This window comes from Salmo salar, chromosome 05, assembly GCF_965601325.2.
Source record: "Salmo salar chromosome 05, fSalSal1, whole genome shotgun sequence".
In the NCBI taxonomy this organism is placed as follows: Eukaryota; Metazoa; Chordata; class Actinopteri; order Salmoniformes; family Salmonidae; genus Salmo; species Salmo salar.
This window is the reverse complement of record NC_138295.1, coordinates 84,550,952-84,573,467: the sequence shown is the minus strand read 5'-3', so window position 1 is coordinate 84,573,467 and position 22,516 is coordinate 84,550,952. Positions and strand designations below refer to the sequence as shown.

The 22,516-nt window shown below is 45.7% G+C and overlaps 1 protein-coding gene and 1 long non-coding RNA gene across 2 annotated transcripts in view; both read right to left on the bottom strand.

The window, feature by feature from the left end:
• Positions 1–239: 239 nt before the first annotated feature.
• Positions 240–2,764, bottom strand: LOC123743187 (uncharacterized). Its single transcript, XR_006770014.2, has 2 exons — positions 2,463–2,764; positions 240–2,060 (listed from the first exon to the last, which is right to left on the bottom strand). It is a non-coding gene; the product is annotated as an uncharacterized LOC123743187 (long non-coding RNA).
• A 75-nt stretch (positions 2,765–2,839) lies between these two features.
• Positions 2,840–22,516, bottom strand: part of LOC106596065 (rap guanine nucleotide exchange factor 5) — a 107,308-nt gene continuing 87,631 nt past the window's right edge. Inside the window, exons 16-18 of the mRNA XM_082975792.1 lie at positions 5,476–5,540; positions 5,271–5,325; positions 2,840–3,172 (exon numbers count right to left, since the gene is read on the bottom strand). Coding sequence (XP_082831918.1) covers positions 3,054–3,172; positions 5,271–5,325; positions 5,476–5,540 — 239 coding nt within the window. The 3' untranslated portion in view covers positions 2,840–3,053. The remainder of the gene's footprint in view (positions 3,173–5,270; positions 5,326–5,475; positions 5,541–22,516) is intronic.

The following is a 22,516-nucleotide window of genomic DNA, read 5'->3' as shown; positions in this document are numbered from 1 at the left end:
AGTTAAGTGTTAACGTCAATGTCTGTGTTCATCGCTTGACCATATAGTGATAGTAGTTTCAGATTATGAATCAGCGTGAAGCGAACCCGCGCACATGCGCAGACGCTGTGCGACTGTGAGAACCAAGTCTTGCATCTCGCTCATCTCAATTCTGCGGTGCTGCTCGTGGCTGCGTCATTTCACTGAGTCTACCTAAATATGCATCCGCACTTCTTTCCAAAGAAACTCAACACACTGTATTCATAAAACAAAACATTTGATTTATTATTTAACATCTCAAAATAATTGTAAAAAATGAAAAGCATAAAGAAAATAGTGATGAGAGAGAGAAGAGCAGTGACTTTGTATTGCTTTTGTTGCCCTTTTGGAAATAATATTTGTTAGTACATGCTGATTTGGGCATTGTAGCGACATGTAGAATACAACTACTTCACAAGGAAATGTTTTTTGTTACATGCATATTTTTCTTGGTGGTCAATCCATGGCTTTACCACATCATGCAGACCAGTTCCTAACCCATTGGAACCCCACGGCAGGTAAAAAACAGCAAAATTATACCCTATTCCCTACATAGTACACTACCTGGTCAAAAGTAGTGCACAACGAGCAAATAAATAAGTATATTATTATAATAATAAATAATTCTCCAATCTCCATGTCCAACCAGGGAATGCACAACATACTACAGTATATAGATAGAATCTATAGTACATGACCAGCCTCTAAACACTATACACACCATAGATATAGAACTGTTCCATCTCTGTGATACACACGTTACATATCAGGGGAATCCACAACAGGAGAGCTGATGGTGCTATTGATGGTCTATATCATGGTCTAATTTCTTTTCAAAACCAGTGAAACATTCACAAAGAGGATTCTCTAGAATAGGATACGACATCCTGTAGGTGGATACATGTACAGTTTATTACAATGTTGGGAAGCCATTTCTATAAGATGAACTAATACTGAAAGAAAAAGGCAAAGGCATTTTAACTGGACAAGAATGTTCAAAGGCAAAAGTGTTGACTTGGTGTATTGCTGTTTCTTTATAGTGCCAGATACAGAGACATGACAGGCAATGTAAGGATCTGATGCCTCAAGCTATGTCTCTGATTGTCCACAGCTATGACCATAACTGTGACATAACCCTTCTACTACTGTTGAGGATGGTTTTATTACATTATCTGTAACTGTAACATAACCTTTCTGCTGTTGAGGATGGTTTAATTACATTATCTATAACTGTGACATAACCCTTCTACTACTGTTGAGGATGGTTTATTACATTATCTATAACTGTAACATAACCCTTCTGCTGTTGAGGCTGGTTTTATTACATTATCTATAGCTGTAACATAACCCTTCTACTGTTGGGGATGGTGTATTACATTATCTATAACTGTAAAATAACCCTTCTGCTGTTCAGGATGGTTTATTACATTATCTATAACTGTAACATAACACTTCTACTGTTGAGGATGGTGTATTACATTATCTATAACTGTAAAATAACCCTTCTGCTGTTCAGGATGGTTTATTACATTATCTATAACTGTAACATAACACTTCTACTGTTGAGGATGGTTTATTACATTATCTGTAGCTGTAAGGTTTATTACATTATCTATAACTGTAACAAAACCCTTCTGCTGTTGAGGATGGTTTTATTACCTCTCACTTTACTCAGAAAAAACATATACAAGAAACAGAATTTCAGTCATTGAGCCTATTTTGAATGCAAATTTTTTTCAGCATTTGGAAGTGACATTTATGCAATAATGACACACACACACACACACACACACACACACACACACACACACACACACACACACACACACACACACACACACACACACACACACACACACACACACACACACACACACACGTTTCAATATAGTTGTTTAAACCCATTTAGCTTAATAACAGCAGTCTAGTGTGTGGTGGTCCTGCACTGGAGGTCTGTCAAGTGTAGTGTCTTGGTGTTCAGGTCCACAGAAGGTTGATGCTTTCATTCATTGTGTGTAGATAGATAATCAAGGTGTGGTCACCTGTTTGGAAGCAGATAACAACAACCTGAAGCTATCAATACAGAGTGACTGAAGCAGGGTCCGTATTCATAAAGCATCTCAGAGTAGGATCATTGGTGTAGTGGAGGGTAAACGCAATGTACCCATCTTTTTGGGGGAGGGCCCCAACAATGTACCCACCTTTCACAGAAAAATGCATTGAAAGAATAGGAAGCGTTACTTTTTTCACTGCAACCAGCGATCCAAGTTCATCCACCTATTTATCTACCAGGACATCACTGAGTAGGAGTGCTGATCTAGGTCTCTGTCCATTCATTATGATCCAAAAGGCTAAACTGATCCTAGATCAGCACTCCTATTCTGGGATCCTTTGATCAATACGGGTCCAGATCTATTTGTTAAACTGAGAAGCTCTTTGGTTACCTCTGCTCCATCGTTGCTCAGTATTCCAGTATGCCTTTTGGCGCCATCTTGTGGTTGGCCAGCACCACACAGTCATCGCTCTGTCGGCTCTGGCCAACCCTTTACCTCGGGCTTTCGTTCCAGCCCTGCATTAACCAACCTAATTCAACTCATCAAAGTCCTGCTGTGTGTGCAGCTGATTAATAGAATCCGGTGTGTGTGTGTGTGTGTGTGTGTGTGTGTGTGTGTGTGTGTGTGTGTGTGTGTGTGTGTGTGTGTGTGTGTGTGTGTGTGTGTGTGTGTGTGTGTGGTGTGTGCGTGTGTGTGTGTGGGGGGGGGGGGGTGGTGTGTGTTTGCGTGTGTGTGTGTGTGTGGGGGGGGGGGGGGGTGGTGGTGTATGTGTGTGTTTGGTGTGTGTGTGTGTGGTGGGGGGGGGGGGGGTCTGTTAGAGCTGGGCTCTATAGGGTTGGCCAACCCATGTTTCTCTAAGTTGATAACAGAGTCCTGAGGGGTGTTTCCAGAGACTAGCTGGTACCCTTCTCCTTGGTGGTCTGACGTTGAGGGGTGGAGAGAGGGAGGGAGGCAGGCTCAGAGAGTGTATGTGTGGTCTATCTATACACGGGGTTCCAGTCTGTGGGACAGTTCAAACAGAGTCTGCTGATTGTCAATGATGTGAAGGTAATCGACATAGGCCTGCACCTCCGGACTGCTCTTCTGGGGCATCCCGTTCCCTAGGAGGTAAACCACACAGTAAATATACACACACACTTACAGACACACACACACACACACACACACACACACACACACACACACACACACACACACACACACACACACACACACACACACACACACACACACACACACACACACACACACACACACACACACACACACACACACACACACACACACACACACACACACACACACACACACACACACACACACACACACACACACACACACACACTTACACACACGCACTTACACACACACACTTACACACTTACACACACTTACACACATGCTAGCTGAGCATTATCCATGGCAGGAGATAGTTGTTGGTGCACAGTCTTCATTACTGTAAGTGACTGTGTACCGTAGGGAGTTCTCAGCATTAATGACTCAATCAATTTACTATAGTAACATATAATGCTGTTATTGATGAACTGATGATCTAATTGGATTCTGTTATTCTGCTGACTGCTGTAGTTGAGTCGTCTTTACTGTACAACAACTGTAGAAAGTCAACACTGTGACCTGTCTACTGTGTTATAGTGGATGACTGTAGAAAGTCAACACTGTGACCTGTTTACTGTGTTATAGTGGATGACTGTAGAAAGTCAACACTGTGACCTGTCTACTGTGTTATAGTGGATGACTGTAGAAAGTCAACACTGTGACCTGTTTACTGTGTTATAGTGGATGACTGTAGAAAGTCAACACTGTGACCTGTCTACTGTGTTATAGTGGATGACTGTAGAAAGTCAACACTGTGACCTGTTTACTGTGTTATAGTGGATGACTGTAGAAAGTCAACACTGTGACCTGTCTACTGTGTTATAGTGGATGACTGTAGAAAGTCAACACTGTGACCTGTTTACTGTGTTATAGTGGATGACTGTAGAAAGTCAACACTGTGACCTGTCTACTGTGTTATAGTGGATGACTGTAGAAAGTCAACACTGTGACCTGTCTACTGTGTTATAGTGGATGACTGTAGAAAGTCAACACTGTGACCTGTCTACTGTGTTATAGTGGATGACTGTAGAAAGTCAACACTGTGACCTGTCTACTGTGTTATAGTGGATGACTGTAGAAAGTCAACACTGTGACCTGTCTACTGTGTTATAGTGGATGACTGTAGAAAGTCAACACTGTGACCTGTCTACTGTGTTATAGTGGATGACTGTAGAAAGTCAACACTGTGACCTGTCTACTGTGTTATAGTGGATGACTGTAGAAAGTCAACACCGTGACCTGTTTACTGTGTTATAGTGGCTGACTGTAGAAAGTCAACACTGTGACCTGTCTACTGTGTTATAGTGGATGACTGTAGAAAGTCAACACTGTGACCTGTTTACTGTGTTATATTGGATGACTGCAGATAGTCAACACTGTGACCTGTTTACTGTGTTATAGTGGATGACTGTAGAAGGTCAACACTGTGACCTGTTTACTGTGTTATAGTGGCTGACTGTAGAAAGTCAACACTGTGACCTATTTACTGTGTTATAGTGGATGACTGTAGAAAGTCAACACTGTGACCTGACTACTGTGTTATAGTGGATGACTGTAGAAAGTCAACACTGTGACCTGACTACTGTGTTATAGTGGATGACTGTAGAAAGTCAACACTGTGACCTGTCTACTGTGTTATAGTGGATGACTGTAGAAAGTCAACACTGTGACCTGTTTACTGTGTTATAGTGGATGACTGTAGAAAGTCAACACTGTGACCTGTTTACTGTGTTATAGTGGATGACTGTAGAAAGTCAACACTGTGACCTGTTTACTGTGTTATAGTGGATGACTGTAGAAAGTCAACACTGTGACCTGTTTACTGTGTTATAGTGGCTGACTGTAGAAAGTCAACACTGTGACCTGTTTACTGTGTGTAAGTAATGACATGAGTATGGAGGTTCAAGGATAGCTCATCAAAGTTGATTGTCATTTCTGATCAAAGACTGTGTGAGAGTAAGACACACACACACACACACACACACACACACACACACACACACACACACACACACACACACACACACACACACACACACACACACACACACACACACACACACACACACACACTTCACCCACCCATGTGATCCTCCTGACAGTGTCTGATGAGACGCACCGTGTCGGCTATCATGTGCTGCAAGAGGAGATGGACACCATACACATCAAATACACATCCATCACATATTTTAGATGACCTGGTTCTGCGTTATAGACTGTCTATAGTTGAGGAAACATTGGGTACACTGACATGTTCAACCCCCTCCGTCATACTGGAGCAACTTACCAGCTTTTCAAAATTGACCAGGTTTTCGAGAAACGTTTTGTTGCCCTCGTGAATGAAGGTGATATCTGAGAGAAAGGGAACAATATAGCAGGGTTAAAATATTGAGTGCTAGATCATCGATCCTGATTTAGTTTAGCTCACAATATTTCTGTCTGCATTACAGACCACTGCAGGGTTTAGGAGGTAGTGATGACAGTAACGTTACAGACCACTGCAGGGTTCAGGAGGGAGTGATGACAGTAACATTACAGACCACTGCAGGGTTCATGAGGGAGTGATGACAGTAACATTACAGACCACTGCAGGGTTCAGGAGGGAGTGATGACAGTAACATTACAGACCACTGCAGGGTTCAGGAGGGAGTGATGACAGTAACATTACAGACCACTGCAGGGTTCAGGAGGCAGTGATGACAGTAACATTACAGACCACTGCAGGGTTCAGCAGGCAGTGATGACAGTAACATGACAGTAACATTACAGACCACTGCAGGGTTCAGGAGGCAGTGATGACAGTAACATGACAGACCACTGCAGGGTCCAGGAGACAGTGATGACAGTAACATTACAGACCACTGCAGGGTTCAGGAGGTAGTGATGACAGTAACATTACAGACCACTGCAGGGTTCAGGAGGCAGTGATGACAGTAACAGTACAGACCACTGCAGGGTTCAGGAGGCAGTGATGACAGTAACATTACAGTAACATTACAGACCACTGCAGGGATCAGGAGGCAGTGATGACAGTAACATGACAGTAACATTACAGACCACTGCAGGGTTCAGGAGGCAGTGATGACAGTAACATTACAGTAACATTACAGACCACTGCAGGGTTCAGGAGGCAGTGATGACAGTAACATTACAGTAACATTACAGACCACTGCAGGGTCCAGGAGACAGTGATGACAGTAACATTACAGACCCCTGCAGGGTTCAGGAGGTAGTGATGACAGTAACATTACAGACCACTGCAGGGTTCAGGAGGCAGTGATGACAGTAACATTACAGACCACTGCAGGGTTCAGGAGGGAGTGATGACAGTAAACTTACAGTAACATTACAGACCACTGCAGGGTTCAGGAGGGAGTGATGACAGTAACATTACAGACCACTGCAGGGTTCAGCAGGCAGTGATGACAGTAACATTACAGTAACATTACAGACCACTGCAGGGTTCAGGAGGCATTGATGACAGTAACATTACAGAAACATTAGACCACTGCAGGGTTCAGGAGGCAGTGATGACAGTAACATTACAGACCACTGCAGGGTTCAGGAGGGAGTGATGACAGTAACATGACAGTAACATTACAAACCCCTGCAGGGTTCAGGAGGCATTGATGACAGTAACATTACAGAAACATTACAGACCACTGCAGGGTTCAGGAGGGAGTGATGACAGTAACATGACAGTAGCATTACAGACCACTGCAGGGTTCAGGAGGCAGTGATGACAGTAACATTACAGTAACATTACAGACCACTGCAGGGTTCAGGAGGCAGTGATGACAGTAACATTACAGTAACATTACAGACCACTGCAGGGTCCAGGAGACAGTGATGACAGTAACATTACAGACCCCTGCAGGGTTCAGGAGGTATTGATGACAGTAACATTACAGACCACTGCAGGATTCAGGAGGCAGTGATGACAGTAACAGTACAGACCACTGCAGGGTTCAGGAGGCAGTGATGACAGTAACATTACAGAAACATTACAGACCACTGCAGGGTTCAGGAGGCAGTGATGACAGTAACATGACAGTAACATTACAGACCACTGCAGGGTTCAGGAGGCAGTGATGACAGTAACATTACATAAACATTACAGACCACTGCAGGGTTCAGGAGGCAGTGATGACAGTAACATTACATAAACATTACAGACCACTGCAGGGTTCACGAGGCAGTGATGACAGTAACATGACAGTAACATTACAGACCACTGCAGGGTTCAGGAGGCAGTGATGACAGTAACATTACAGTAACATTACAGACCACTGCAGGGTTCAGGAGGCAGTGATGACAGTAACATTACAGTAACATTACAGACCACTGCAGGGTCCAGGAGACAGTGATGACAGTAACATTACAGACCCCTGCAGGGTTCAGGAGGTAGTGATGACAGTAACATTACAGACCGCTGCAGGGTTCAGGAGGCAGTGATGATAGTAACAGTACAGACCACTGCAGGGTTCAGGAGGCAGTGATGACAGTAACATTACAGTAACAGTACAGACAACTGCAGGGTTCAGGAGGCAGTGATGACAGTAACATTACAGTAATATTACAGACCACTGCAGGGTTCAGGAGACAGTGATGACAGTAACATTACAGACCCCTGCAGGGTTCAGGAGGCAGTGATGACAGTAACATTACAGACCGCTGCAGGGTTCAGGAGGCAGTGATGACAGTAACATTACAGACCAGCTGCAGGGTTCAGGAGGCAGTGATGACAGTAACATTACAGTAACATTACAGACCACTGCAGGGTTCAGGAGGGAGTGATGACAGTAACATTACAGTAACATTACAGACCACTGCAGGGTTCAGGAGGCAGTGATGACAGTAACATACAGTAACATTACAGACCACTGCAGGGTTCAGGAGGCAGTGATGACAGTAACATGACAGTAACATTACAGACCACTGCAGGGTTCAGGAGGCAGTGATGACAGTAACATGACAGTAACATGACAGTAACATTACAAACCCCTGCAGGGTTCAGGAGGCATTGATGACAGTAACATTACAGAAACATTAGACCACTGCAGGGTTCAGGAGGCAGTGATGACAGTAACATTACAGACCACTGCAGGGTTCAGGAGGCAGTGATGACAGTAACATGACAGTAACATTACAGACCACTGCAGGGTTCAGGAGGCAGTGATGACAGTAACAGTACAGACCACTGCAGGGTTCAGGAGGCAGTGATGACACTAACATTACAGTAACATTACAGACCACTGCAGGGTTCAGGAGGCAGTGATGACAGTAACATGACAGTAACATTACAGACCACTGCAGGGTTCAGGAGGCAGTGATGACAGTAACATTACAGTAACATTACAGACCACTGCAGGGTTCAGGAGGCAGCGATGACAGTAACATTACAGTAACATTACAGACCACTGCAGGGTCCAGGAGACAGTGATGACAGTAACATTACAGACCCCTGCAGGGTTCAGGAGGTAGTGATGACAGTAACATTACAGACCACTGCAGGGTTCAGGAGGCAGTGATGACATTAACAGTACAGACCACTGCAGGGTTCAGGAGGCAGTGATGACAGTAACATTACAGTAACATTACAGACCACTGCAGGGTTCAGGAGGCAGTGATGACAGTAACATTACAGTAATATTACAGACCACTGCAGGGTTCAGGAGTGAGTGATGACAGTAACATTACAGTAACATTACAGACCACTGCAGGGTTCAGGAGGTAGTGATGACAGTAACATTACAGACCACTGCAGGGTTCAGGAGGCAGTGATGACAGTAACATTACAGACCACTGCAGGGTTCAGGAGGCAGTGATGCCAATAGCATTACAGTAAAATTACGGACCACTGCAGGGTTCAGGAGGCAGTGATGACAGTAACAGTACAGACCACTGCAGGGTCCAGGAGACAGTGATGACAGTAACATTACAGACCACTGCAGGGTTCAGGAGGCAGTGATGACAGTAACAGTACAGACCACTGCAGGGTTCAGGAGGCAGAGATGACAGTAACATTACAGTAACATTACAGACCACTGCAGGGTTCAGGAGGCAGTGATGACAGTAACATGACAGTAACATTACAGACCACTGCAGGGTTCAGGAGGCAGTGATGACAGTAACATGACAGTAACATTACAGACCACTGCAGGGTTCAGGAGGCAGTGATGACAGTAACATGACAGTAACATTACAGACCACTGCAGGGTTCAGGAGGGAGTGATGACAGTAACATGACAGTAACATGACAGTAACATTACAAACCCCTGCAGGGTTCAGGAGGCATTGATGACAGTAACATTACAGAAACATTAGACCACTGCAGGGTTCAGGAGGCAGTGATGACAGTAACATTACAGACCACTGCAGGGTTCAGGAGGCAGTGATGACAGTAACATGACAGTAACATGACAGACCACTGCAGGGTTCAGGAGGCAGTGATGACAGTAACATGACAGTCACATTACAGACCACTGCAGGGTTCAGGAGGGAGTGATGACAGTAACATGACAGTAACATAACAGACCACTGCAGGGTTCAGGAGGCAGTGATGACAGTAACATTACAGTAACATTACAGACCACTGCAGGGTTCAGGAGGCAGTGATGACAGTAACATTACAGTAACATTACAGACCACTGCAGGGTTCAGGAGGCATTGATGACAGTAACATTACAGAAACATTAGACCACTGCAGTGTTCAGGAGGCAGTGATGACAGTAACATTACAGACCACTGCAGGGTTCAGGAGGGAGTGATGACAGTAACATGACAGTAACATTACAAACCCCTGCAGGGTTCAGGAGGCATTGATGACAGTAACATTACAGAAACATTACAGACCACTGCAGGGTTCAGGAGGGAGTGATGACAGTAACATGACAGTAACATTACAGACCACTGCAGGGTTCAGGAGGCAGTGATGACAGTAACATTACAGTAACATTACAGACCACTGCAGGGTTCAGGAGGCAGTGATGACAGTAACATTACAGTAACATTACAGACCACTGCAGGGTCCAGGAGACAGTGATGACAGTAACATTACAGACCCCTGCAGGGTTCAGGAGGTATTGATGACAGTAACATTACAGTCCACTGCAGGATTCAGGAGGCAGTGATGACAGTAACAGTACAGACCACTGCAGGGTTCAGGAGGCAGTGATGACAGTAACATTACAGAAACATTACAGACCACTGCAGGGTTCAGGAGGCAGTGATGACAGTAACATTACAGACCACTGCAGGGTTCAGGAGGTAGTGATGACAGTAACATTACAGACCACTGCAGGGTTCAGGAGGCAGTGATGACAGTAACAGTACAGACCACTGCAGGGTTCAGGAGGCAGAGATGACAGTAACATTACAGTAACATTACAGACCACTGCAGGGTTCAGGAGGCAGTGATGACAGTAACATGACAGTAACATTACAGACCACTGCAGGGTTCAGGAGGCAGTGATGACAGTAACATGACAGTAACATTACAGACCACTGCAGGGTTCAGGAGGCAGTGATGACAGTAACATGACAGTAACATTACAGACCACTGCAGGGTTCAGGAGGGAGTGATGACAGTAACATGACAGTAACATGACAGTAACATTACAAACCCCTGCAGGGTTCAGGAGGCATTGATGACAGTAACATTACAGAAACATTAGACCACTGCAGGGTTCAGGAGGCAGTGATGACAGTAACATTACAGACCACTGCAGGGTTCAGGAGGCAGTGATGACAGTAACATGACAGTCACATTACAGACCACTGCAGGGTTCAGGAGGGAGTGATGACAGTAACATGACAGTAACATAACAGACCACTGCAGGGTTCAGGAGGCAGTGATGACAGTAACATTACAGTAACATTACAGACCACTGCAGGGTTCAGGAGGCAGTGATGACAGTAACATTACAGTAACATTACAGACCACTGCAGGGTTCAGGAGGCATTGATGACAGTAACATTACAGAAACATTAGACCACTGCAGTGTTCAGGAGGCAGTGATGACAGTAACATTACAGACCACTGCAGGGTTCAGGAGGGAGTGATGACAGTAACATGACAGTAACATTACAAACCCCTGCAGGGTTCAGGAGGCATTGATGACAGTAACATTACAGAAACATTACAGACCACTGCAGGGTTCAGGAGGGAGTGATGACAGTAACATGACAGTAACATTACAGACCACTGCAGGGTTCAGGAGGCAGTGATGACAGTAACATTACAGTAACATTACAGACCACTGCAGGGTTCAGGAGGCAGTGATGACAGTAACATTACAGTAACATTACAGACCACTGCAGGGTCCAGGAGACAGTGATGACAGTAACATTACAGACCCCTGCAGGGTTCAGGAGGTATTGATGACAGTAACATTACAGTCCACTGCAGGATTCAGGAGGCAGTGATGACAGTAACAGTACAGACCACTGCAGGGTTCAGGAGGCAGTGATGACAGTAACATTACAGAAACATTACAGACCACTGCAGGGTTCAGGAGGCAGTGATGACAGTAACATTACAGACCACTGCAGGGTTCAGGAGGTAGTGATGACAGTAACATTACAGACCACTGCAGGGTTCAGGAGGCAGTGATGACAGTAACAGTACAGACCACTGCAGGGTTCAGGAGGCAGAGATGACAGTAACATTACAGTAACATTACAGACCACTGCAGGGTTCAGGAGGCAGTGATGACAGTAACATTACAGTAACATTACAGACCACTGCAGGGTTCAGGAGGCAGTGATGACAGTAACATTACAGACCCCTGCAGGGTTCAGGAGGCAGTGATGACAGTAACATTACAGACCGCTGCAGGGTTCAGGAGGCAGTGATGACAGTAACAGTACAGACCACTGCAGGGTTCAGGAGGCAGTGATGACAGTAACATTACAGTAACATTACAGACAACTGCAGGGTTCAGGAGGCAGTGATGACAGTAACATTACAGTAATATTACAGACCACTGCAGGGTTCAGGAGACAGTGATGACAGTAACATTACAGACCCCTGCAGGGTTCAGGAGGTAGTGATGACAGTAACATTACAGACCACTGCAGGGTTCAGGAGGCAGTGATGACAGTAACATTACAGACCACTGCAGGGTTCAGGAGGGAGTGATGACAGTAACATTACAGTAACATTACAGACCAATGCAGGGTTCAGGAGGGAGTGATGACAGTAACATTACAGACCACTGCAGGGTTCAGCAGGCAGTGATGACAGTAACATGACAGTAACATTACAGACCACTGCAGGGTTCAGGAGGCAGTGATGACAGTAACATGACAGTAACATTACAGACCACTGCAGGGTATCAGGAGGGAGTGATGACAGTAACATGACAGTAACATGACAGTAACATTACAAACCCCTGCAGGGTTCAGGAGGCATTGATGACAGTAACATTACAGAAACATTATACCACTGCAGGGTTCAGGAGGCAGTGATGACAGTAACATTACAGACCACTGCAGGGTTCAGGAGGCAGTGATGACAGTAACATGCGTACACGCCCTGCAGGGCAGGGGCAGTGTGACAGCAGACGCCACTGCAGGGTTCAGGAGGCAGTGATGACAGTAACATTACAGTAACATTACAGACCACTGCAGGGTTCAGGAGGCAGTGATGACAGTAACATGACAGTAACATTACAGACCACTGCAGGGTTCAGGAGGCAGTGATGACAGTAACATTACAGTAACATTACAGACCACTGCAGGGTTCAGGAGGCAGTGATGACAGTAACATTACAGTAACATTACAGACCACTGCAGGGTTCAGGAGGCAGTGATGACAGTAACATTACAGACCCCTGCAGGGTTCAGGAGGTAGTGATGACAGTAACATTACAGACCACTGCAGGGTTCAGGAGGCAGTGATGACATTAACAGTACAGACCACTGCAGGGTTCAGGAGGCAGTGATGACAGTAACATTACAGTAACATTACAGACCACTGCAGGGTTCAGGAGGCAGTGATGACAGTAACATTACAGTAATATTACAGACCACTGCAGGGTTCAGGAGTGAGTGATGACAGTAACATTACAGTAACATTACAGACCACTGCAGGGTCCAGGAGACAGTGATGACAGTAACATTACAGACCCCTGCAGGGTTCAGGAGGTATTGATGACAGTAACATTACAGACCACTGCAGGATTCAGGAGGCAGTGATGACAGTAACAGTACAGACCACTGCAGGGTTCAGGAGGCAGTGATGACAGTAACATTACAGAAACATTACAGACCACTGCAGGGTTCAGGAGGCAGTGATGACAGTAACATGACAGTAACATTACAGACCACTGCAGGGTTCAGGAGGCAGTGATGACAGTAACATTACATAAACATTACAGACCACTGCAGGGTTCACGAGGCAGTGATGACAGTAACATGACAGTAACATTACAGACCACTGCAGGGTTCAGGAGGCAGTGATGACAGTAACATTACAGTAACATTACAGACCACTGCAGGGTCCAGGAGACAGTGATGACAGTAACATTACAGACCCCTGCAGGGTTCAGGAGGTAGTGATGACAGTAACATTACAGACCGCTGCAGGGTTCAGGAGGCAGTGATGACAGTAACAGTACAGACCACTGCAGGGTTCAGGAGGCAGTGATGACAGTAACATTACAGTAACATTACAGACAACTGCAGGGTTCAGGAGGCAGTGATGACAGTAACATTACAGTAATATTACAGACCACTGCAGGGTTCAGGAGACAGTGATGACAGTAACATTACAGACCCCTGCAGGGTTCAGGAGGTAGTGATGACAGTAACATTACAGACCACTGCAGGGTTCAGGAGGCAGTGATGACAGTAACATTACAGACCACTGCAGGGTTCAGGAGGGAGTGATGACAGTAACATTACAGTAACATTACAGACCACTGCAGGGTTCAGGAGGGAGTGATGACAGTAACATTACAGACCACTGCAGGGTTCAGCAGGCAGTGATGACAGTAACATGACAGTAACATTACAGACCACTGCAGGGTTCAGGAGGCAGTGATGACAGTAACATGACAGTAACATTACAGACCACTGCAGGGTTCAGGAGGGAGTGATGACAGTAACATGACAGTAACATGACAGTAACATTACAAACCCCTGCAGGGTTCAGGAGGCATTGATGACAGTAACATTACAGAAACATTATACCACTGCAGGGTTCAGGAGGCAGTGATGACAGTAACATTACAGACCACTGCAGGGTTCAGGAGGCAGTGATGACAGTAACATGACAGTAACATTACAGACCACTGCAGGGTTCAGGAGGCAGTGATGACAGTAACAGTACAGACCACTGCAGGGTTCAGGAGGCAGTGATGACAGTAACATTACAGTAACATTACAGACCACTGCAGGGTTCAGGAGGCAGTGATGACAGTAACATGACAGTAACATTACAGACCACTGCAGGGTTCAGGAGGCAGTGATGACAGTAACATTACAGTAACATTACAGACCACTGCAGGGTTCAGGAGGCAGCGATGACAGTAACATTACAGTAACATTACAGACCACTTCAGGGTCCAGGAGACAGTGATGACAGTAACATTACAGACCCCTGCAGGGTTCAGGAGGTAGTGATGACAGTAACATTACAGACCACTGCAGGGTTCAGGAGGCAGTGATGACATTAACAGTACAGACCACTGCAGGGTTCAGGAGGCAGTGATGACAGTAACATTACAGTAACATTACAGACCACTGCAGGGTTCAGGAGGCAGTGATGACAGTAACATTACAGTAATATTACAGACCACTGCAGGGTTCAGGAGTGAGTGATGACAGTAACATTACAGTAACATTACAGACCACTGCAGGGTTCAGGAGGTAGTGATGACAGTAACATTACAGACCACTGCAGGGTTCAGGAGGCAGTGATGACAGTAACATTACAGACCACTGCAGGGTTCAGGAGGCAGTGATGCCAATAGCATTACAGTAAAATTACGGACCACTGCAGGGTTCAGGAGGCAGTGATGACAGTAACAGTACAGACCACTGCAGGGTCCAGGAGACAGTGATGACAGTAACATTACAGACCACTGCAGGGTTCAGGAGGTAGTGATGACAGTAACATTACAGACCACTGCAGGGTTCAGGAGGCAGTGATGACAGTAACAGTACAGACCACTGCAGGGTTCAGGAGGCAGAGATGACAGTAACATTACAGTAACATTACAGACCACTGCAGGGTTCAGGAGGCAGTGATGACAGTAACATGACAGTAACATTACAGACCACTGCAGGGTTCAGGAGGCAGTGATGACAGTAACATTACAGTAACATTACAGACCACTGCAGGGTTCAGGAGGCATTGATGACAGTAACATTACAGTAACATTACAGACCACTGCAGGGTCCAGGAGACAGTGATGACAGTAACATTACAGACCCCTGCAGGGTTCAGGAGGTAGTGATGACAGTAACATTACAGACCACTGCAGGGATCAGGAGGCAGTGATGACAGTAACATTACAGACCACTGCAGGGTTCAGGAGGGAGTGATGACAGTAACATTACAGTAACATTACAGACCACTGCAGGGTTCAGGAGGGAGTGATGACAATAACATTAAATACCACTGCAGGGTTCAGCAGGCAGTGATGACAGTAACATGACAGTAACATTACAGACCACTGCAGGGTTCAGGAGGCAGTGATGACAGTAACATGACAGTAACATTACAGACCACTGCAGGGTTCAGGAGGGAGTGATGACAGTAACATGACAGTAACATGACAGTAACATTACAAACCCCTGCAGGGTTCAGGAGGCATTGATGACAGTAACATTACAGAAACATTAGACCACTGCAGGGTTCAGGAGGCAGTGATGACAGTAACATTACAGACCACTGCAGGGTTCAGGAGGCAGTGATGACAGTAACATGACAGTAACATTAAAGACCACTGCAGGGTTCAGGAGGCAGTGATGACAGTAACATGACAGTCACATTACAGACCACTGCAGGGTTCAGGAGGGAGTGATGACAGTAACATGACAGTAACATAACAGACCACTGCAGGGTTCAGGAGGCAGTGATGACAGTAACATTACAGTAACATTACAGACCACTGCAGGGTTCAGGAGGCAGTGATGACAGTAACATTACAGTAACATTACAGACCACTGCAGGGTTCAGGAGGCATTGATGACAGTAACATTACAGAAACATTAGACCACTGCAGGGTTCAGGAGGCAGTGATGACAGTAACATTACAGACCACTGCAGGGTTCAGGAGGCAGTGATGACAGTAACATGACAGTAACATTACAAACCCCTGCAGGGTTCAGGAGGCATTGATGACAGTAACATTACAGAAACATTACAGACCACCTCAGGGTTCAGGAGGGAGTGATGACAGTAACATGACAGTAACATTACAGACCACTGCAGGGTTCAGGAGGCAGTGATGACAGTAACATGACAGTAACATTACAAACCCCTGCAGGGTTCAGGAGGCATTGATGACAGTAACATTACAGAAACATTACAGACCACTGCAGGGTTCAGGAGGGAGTGATGACAGTAACATGACAGTAACATTACAGACCACTGCAGGGTTCAGGAGGCAGTGATGACAGTAACATTACAGTAACATTACAGACCACTGCAGGGTTCAGGAGGCAGTGATGACAGTAACATTACAGTAACAGTACAGACCACTGCAGGGTTCAGGAGGCAGTGATGACAGTAACATTACAGAAACATTACAGACCACTGCAGGGTTCAGGAGGCAGTGATGACAGTAACATGACAGTAACATTACAGACCACTGCAGGGTTCAGGAGGCAGTGATGACAGTAACATTACATAAACATTACAGACCACTGCAGGGTTCACGAGGCAGTGAAGACAGTAACATGACAGTAACATTACAGACCACTGCATGGTTCAGGAGGCAGTGATGACAGTAACATTACAGTAACAGTACAGACCACTGCAGGGTTCAGGAGGCAGTGATGACAGTAACATTACAGTAACATTACAGACAACTGCAGGGTTCAGGAGGCAGTGATGACAGTAACATTACAGTAATATTACAGACCACTGCAGGGTTCAGGAGGGAGTGATGACAGTAACATTACAGTAACATTACAGACCACTGCAGGGTTCAGGAGGTAGTGATGACAGTAACATTACAGACCACTGCAGGGTTCAGGAGGCAGTGATGACAGTAACATTACAGACCACTGCAGGGTTCAGTAAGCAGTGATGACAGTAACAGTACAGACCACTGCAGGGTTCAGGAGGCAGTGATGACAATAACATTACAGTAACATTACAGACCACTGCAGGGTTCAGGAGGCAGTGATGTCAGTAACATGACAGTAACATTACAGACTACTGCAGGGTTCAGGAGGCAATGATGACAGTAACATTACAGTAACATTACAGACCACTGCAGGGTTCAGGAGGCAGTGATGACAGTAACATTACAGTATCATTACAGACCACTGCAGGGTTCAGGAGGCAGTGATGACAGTAACATTACAGTAACATTACAGACCACTGCAGGGTCCAGGAGAGAGTGATGACAGTAACATTACAGACCCCTGCAGGGTTCAGGCGGTAGTGATGACAGTAACATTACAGACCGCTGCAGGGTTCAGGAGGCAGTGATGACAGTAACAGTACAGACCACTGCAGGGTTCAGGAGGCAGTGATGACAGTAACATTACAGTAACATTACAGACAACTGCAGGGTTCAGGAGGCAGTGATGACAGTAACATTACAGTAATATTACAGACCACTGCAGGGTTCAGGAGGGAGTGATGACAGTAACATTACAGTAACATTACAGACCACTGCAGGGTTCAGGAGGTAGTGATGACAGTAACATTACAGACCACTGCAGGGTTCAGGAGGCAGTGATGACAGTAACATTACAGACCACTGCAGGGTTCAGGAGGCAGTGATGACAGTAAAAGTACAGACCACTGCAGGGTTCAGGAGGCAGTGATGACAGTAACATTACAGTAACATTACAGACCACTGCAGGGTTCAGGAGGCAGTGATGACAGTAACATGACAGTAACATTACAGACTACTGCAGGGTTCAGGAGGCAGTGATGACAGTAACATTACAGTAACATTACAGACCACTGCAGGGTTCAGGAGGCAGTGATGACAGTAACATTACAGTAACATTACAGACCACTGCAGGGTCCAGGAGACAGTGATGACAGTAACATTACAGACCCCTGCAGGGTTCAGGAGGTAGTGATGACAGTAACATTACAGACCACTGCAGGGTTCAGGAGGTAGTGATGACAGTAACAGTACAGACCACTGCAGGGTTCAGGAGGCAGTGATGACAGTAACATTACAGTAACATTACAGACCACTGCAGGGTTCAGGAGGCAGTGATGACAGTAACATTACAGTAATATTACAGACCACTGCAGGGTTCAGGAGGGAGTGATGACAGTAACATTACAGTAACATTACAGACCACTGCAGGGTTCAGGAGGTAGTGATGACAGTAACAGTACAGACCACTGCAGGGTTCAGGAGGCAGTGATGACAGTAACATTACAGTAACATTACAGACCTCTGCAGGGTTCAGGAGGCAGTGATGACAGTAACATTATAACATTACAGACCACTGCAGGGTTCAGGAGGCAGTGATGACAGTAACATTACAGTAACATTACAGACCACTGCAGGGTTCAGGAGGCAGTGATGACAGTAACATTACAGTAACATTACAGACCACTGCAGGGTTCAGGAGGCAGTGATGACAGTAACATTACAGTAACATTACAGACCACTGCAGGGTTCAGGAGGCAGTGATGACAGTAACATTATAGTAACATTACAGACCACTGCAGGGTTCAGGAGGCAGTGATGACAGTAACATTACAGTAAAATTACGGACCACTGCAGGGTTCAGGAGGCAGTGATGACAGTAACATTACAGTAACATTACAGACCACTGCAGGGTTCAGGAGGCAGTGATGACAGTAACATTACAGTAACATTACAGACCACTGCAGGGTTCAGGAGGCAGTGATGACAGTAACATACAGTAACATTACAGACCACTGCAGGGTTCAGGAGGCAGTGATGACAGTAACATTACAGACCCCTGCAGGGTTCAGGAGGCAGTGATGACAGTAACATTACAGAAACATTAGACCACTGCAGGGTTCAGGAGTCAGTGATGACAGTAACATTACAGACCACTGCAGGGTTCAGGAGGCAGTGATGACAGTAACATGACAGTAACATTACAGACCACTGCAGGGTTCAGGAGGCAGTGATGACAGTAACATTACAGTAACATTACAGACCACTGCAGGGTTCAGGAGGCAGTGATGACAGTAACATTACAGTAACATTACAGACCACTGCAGGGTCCAGGAGACAGTGATGACAGTAACATTACAGACCCCTTCAGGGTTCAGGAGGTAGTGATGACAGTAACATTACAGACCACTGCAGGGTTCAGGAGGCAGTGATGACAGTAACATTACAGACCACTGCAGGGTTCAGGAGGGAGTGATGACAGTAACATTACAGTAACATTACAGACCACTGCAGGGTTCAGGAGGGAGTGATGACAGTAACATTACAGACCACTGCAGGGTTCAGGAGGCAGTGATGATAGTAACATGACAATAACATTACAGACCACTGCAGAGTTCAGGAGGGAGTGATGACAGTAACATGACAGTAACATGACAGTAACATTACAAACTCCTGCAGGGTTCAGGAGGCATTGATGACAGTAACATTACAGAAACATTAGACCACTGCAGGGTTCAGGAGTCAGTGATGACAGTAACATTACAGACCACTGCAGGGTTCAGGAGGCAGTGATGACAGTAACATGACAGTAACATTACAGACCACTGCAGGGTTCAGGAGGCAGTGATGACAGTAACATGACAGTAACATTACAGACCACTGCAGGGTTCAGGAGGGAGTGATGACAGTAACATGACAGTAACATGACAGTAACATTACAAACCCCTGCAGGGTTCAGGAGGCATTGATGACAGTAACATTACAGAAACATTATACCACTGCAGGGTTCAGGAGGCAGTGATGACAGTAACATTACAGACCACTGCAGGGTTCAGGAGGCAGTGATGACAGTAACATTACAGTAACATTACAGACCACTGCAGGGTTCAGGAGGGAGTGATGACAGTAACATGACAGTAACATTACAGACCACTGCAGGGTTCAGGAGGCAGTGATGACAGTAACATTACAGTAACATTACAGACCACTGCAGGGTTCAGGAGGCAGTGATGACAGTAACATTACAGTAACATTACAGACCACTGCAGGGTTCAGGAGGTAGTGATGACAGTAACATTACAGACCACTGCAGGATTCAGGAGGCAGTGATGACAGTAACAGTACAGACCACTGCAGGGTTCAGGAGGCAGTGATGACAGTAACATTACAGAAACATTACAGACCACTGCAGGGTTCAGGAGGCAGTGATGACAGTAACATGACAGTAACATTACAGACCACTGCAGGGTTCAGGAGGCAGTGATGACAGTAACATTACAGTAACATTACAGACCACTACAGGGTTCAGGAGGCAGTGATGACAGTAACATTACAGTAACATTACAGACCACTGCAGGGTCCAGGAGACAGTGATGACAGTAACATTACAGACCCCTGCAGGGTTCAGGAGGTAGTGATGACAGTAACATTACAGACCGCTGCAGGGTTCAGGAGGCAGTGATGACAGTAACAGTACAGACCACTGCAGGGTTCAGGAGGCAGTGATGACAGTAACATTACAGTAACATTACAGACCACTGCAGGGTTCAGGAGGCAGTGATGACAGTAACATTACAGTAATATTACAGACCACTGCAGGGTTCAGGAGGGAGTGATGACAGTAACATTACAGTAACATTACAGACCACTGCAGGGTTCAGGAGGTAGTGATGACAGTAACATTACAGACCACTGCAGGGTTCAGGAGGCAGTGATGACAGTAACAGTACAGACAACTGCAGGGTTCAGGAGGCAGTGATGACAGTAACATTAAAGTAACATTACAGACCTCTGCAGGGTTCAGGAGGCAGTGATGACAGTAACATTAGAGAAATGTTACAGACCACTGCAGGGTTCAGGAGGCAGTGATGACAGTAACATTACAGTAACATTACAGACCACTGCAGGGTCCAGGAGACAGTGATGACAGTAACATTACAGACCCCTGCAGGGTTCAGGAGGTAGTGATGACAGTAAAATTACAGACCACTGCAGGGTTCAGGAGGCAGTGATGACAGTAACAGTACAGACCACTGCAGGGTTCAGGAGGCAGTGATGACAGTAACATTACAGTAACATTACAGAACACTGCAGGGTTCAGGAGGCAGTGATGACAGTAACATTACAGACCACTGCAGGGTTCAGGAGGCAGTGATGACAGTAACATTACAGTAACATTACAGACCACTGCAGGGTTCAGGATGCAGTGATGACAATAGCATTACAGTAAAATTACAGACCACTGCAGGGTTCAGGAGGCAGTGATGACAGTAACAGTACAGACCACTGCAGGGTTCAGGAGGCAGTGATGACAGTAACATTACAGTAACATTACAGACCACTGCAGGGTTCAGGAGGCAGTGATGACAGTAACATTACAGAAATGTTACAGACCACTGCAGGGTTCAGGAGGCAGTGATGACAGTAACATTACAATAATATTACAGACCACTGCAGGGTTCAGGAAGCAGTGATGACAGTAACATTACAGTAACATTACAGACCACTGCAGGGTCCAGGAGACAGTGATGACAGTAACATTACAGACCACTGCAGGGTTCAGGAGGCAGTGATGACTGTAAAATTACAGACCACTGCAGGGTTCAGGAGGCAGTGATGACAGTAACAGTACAGACCACTGCAGGGTTCAGGAGGTAGTGATGACAGTAACATTACATTAACATTACAGACCACTGCAGGGTTCAGGAGGCAGTGATGACAGTAACATTACAGTAATATTACAGACCCCTGCAGGGTTCAGGAGGCAGTGATGACAGTAACATTACAGTAACATTACAGACCACTGCAGGGTTCAGGAGGTAGTGATGACAGTAACATTACAGACCACTGCAGGGTTCAGGGGGCAGTGATGACAGTAACATTACAGTAACATTACAGACCACTGCAGGGTTCAGGAGACAGTGATGACAATAGCATTACAGTAAAATTACAGACCACTGCAGGGTTCAGGAGGCAGTGATGACAGTAACAGTACAGACCACTGCAGGGTTCAGGAAGCAGTGATGA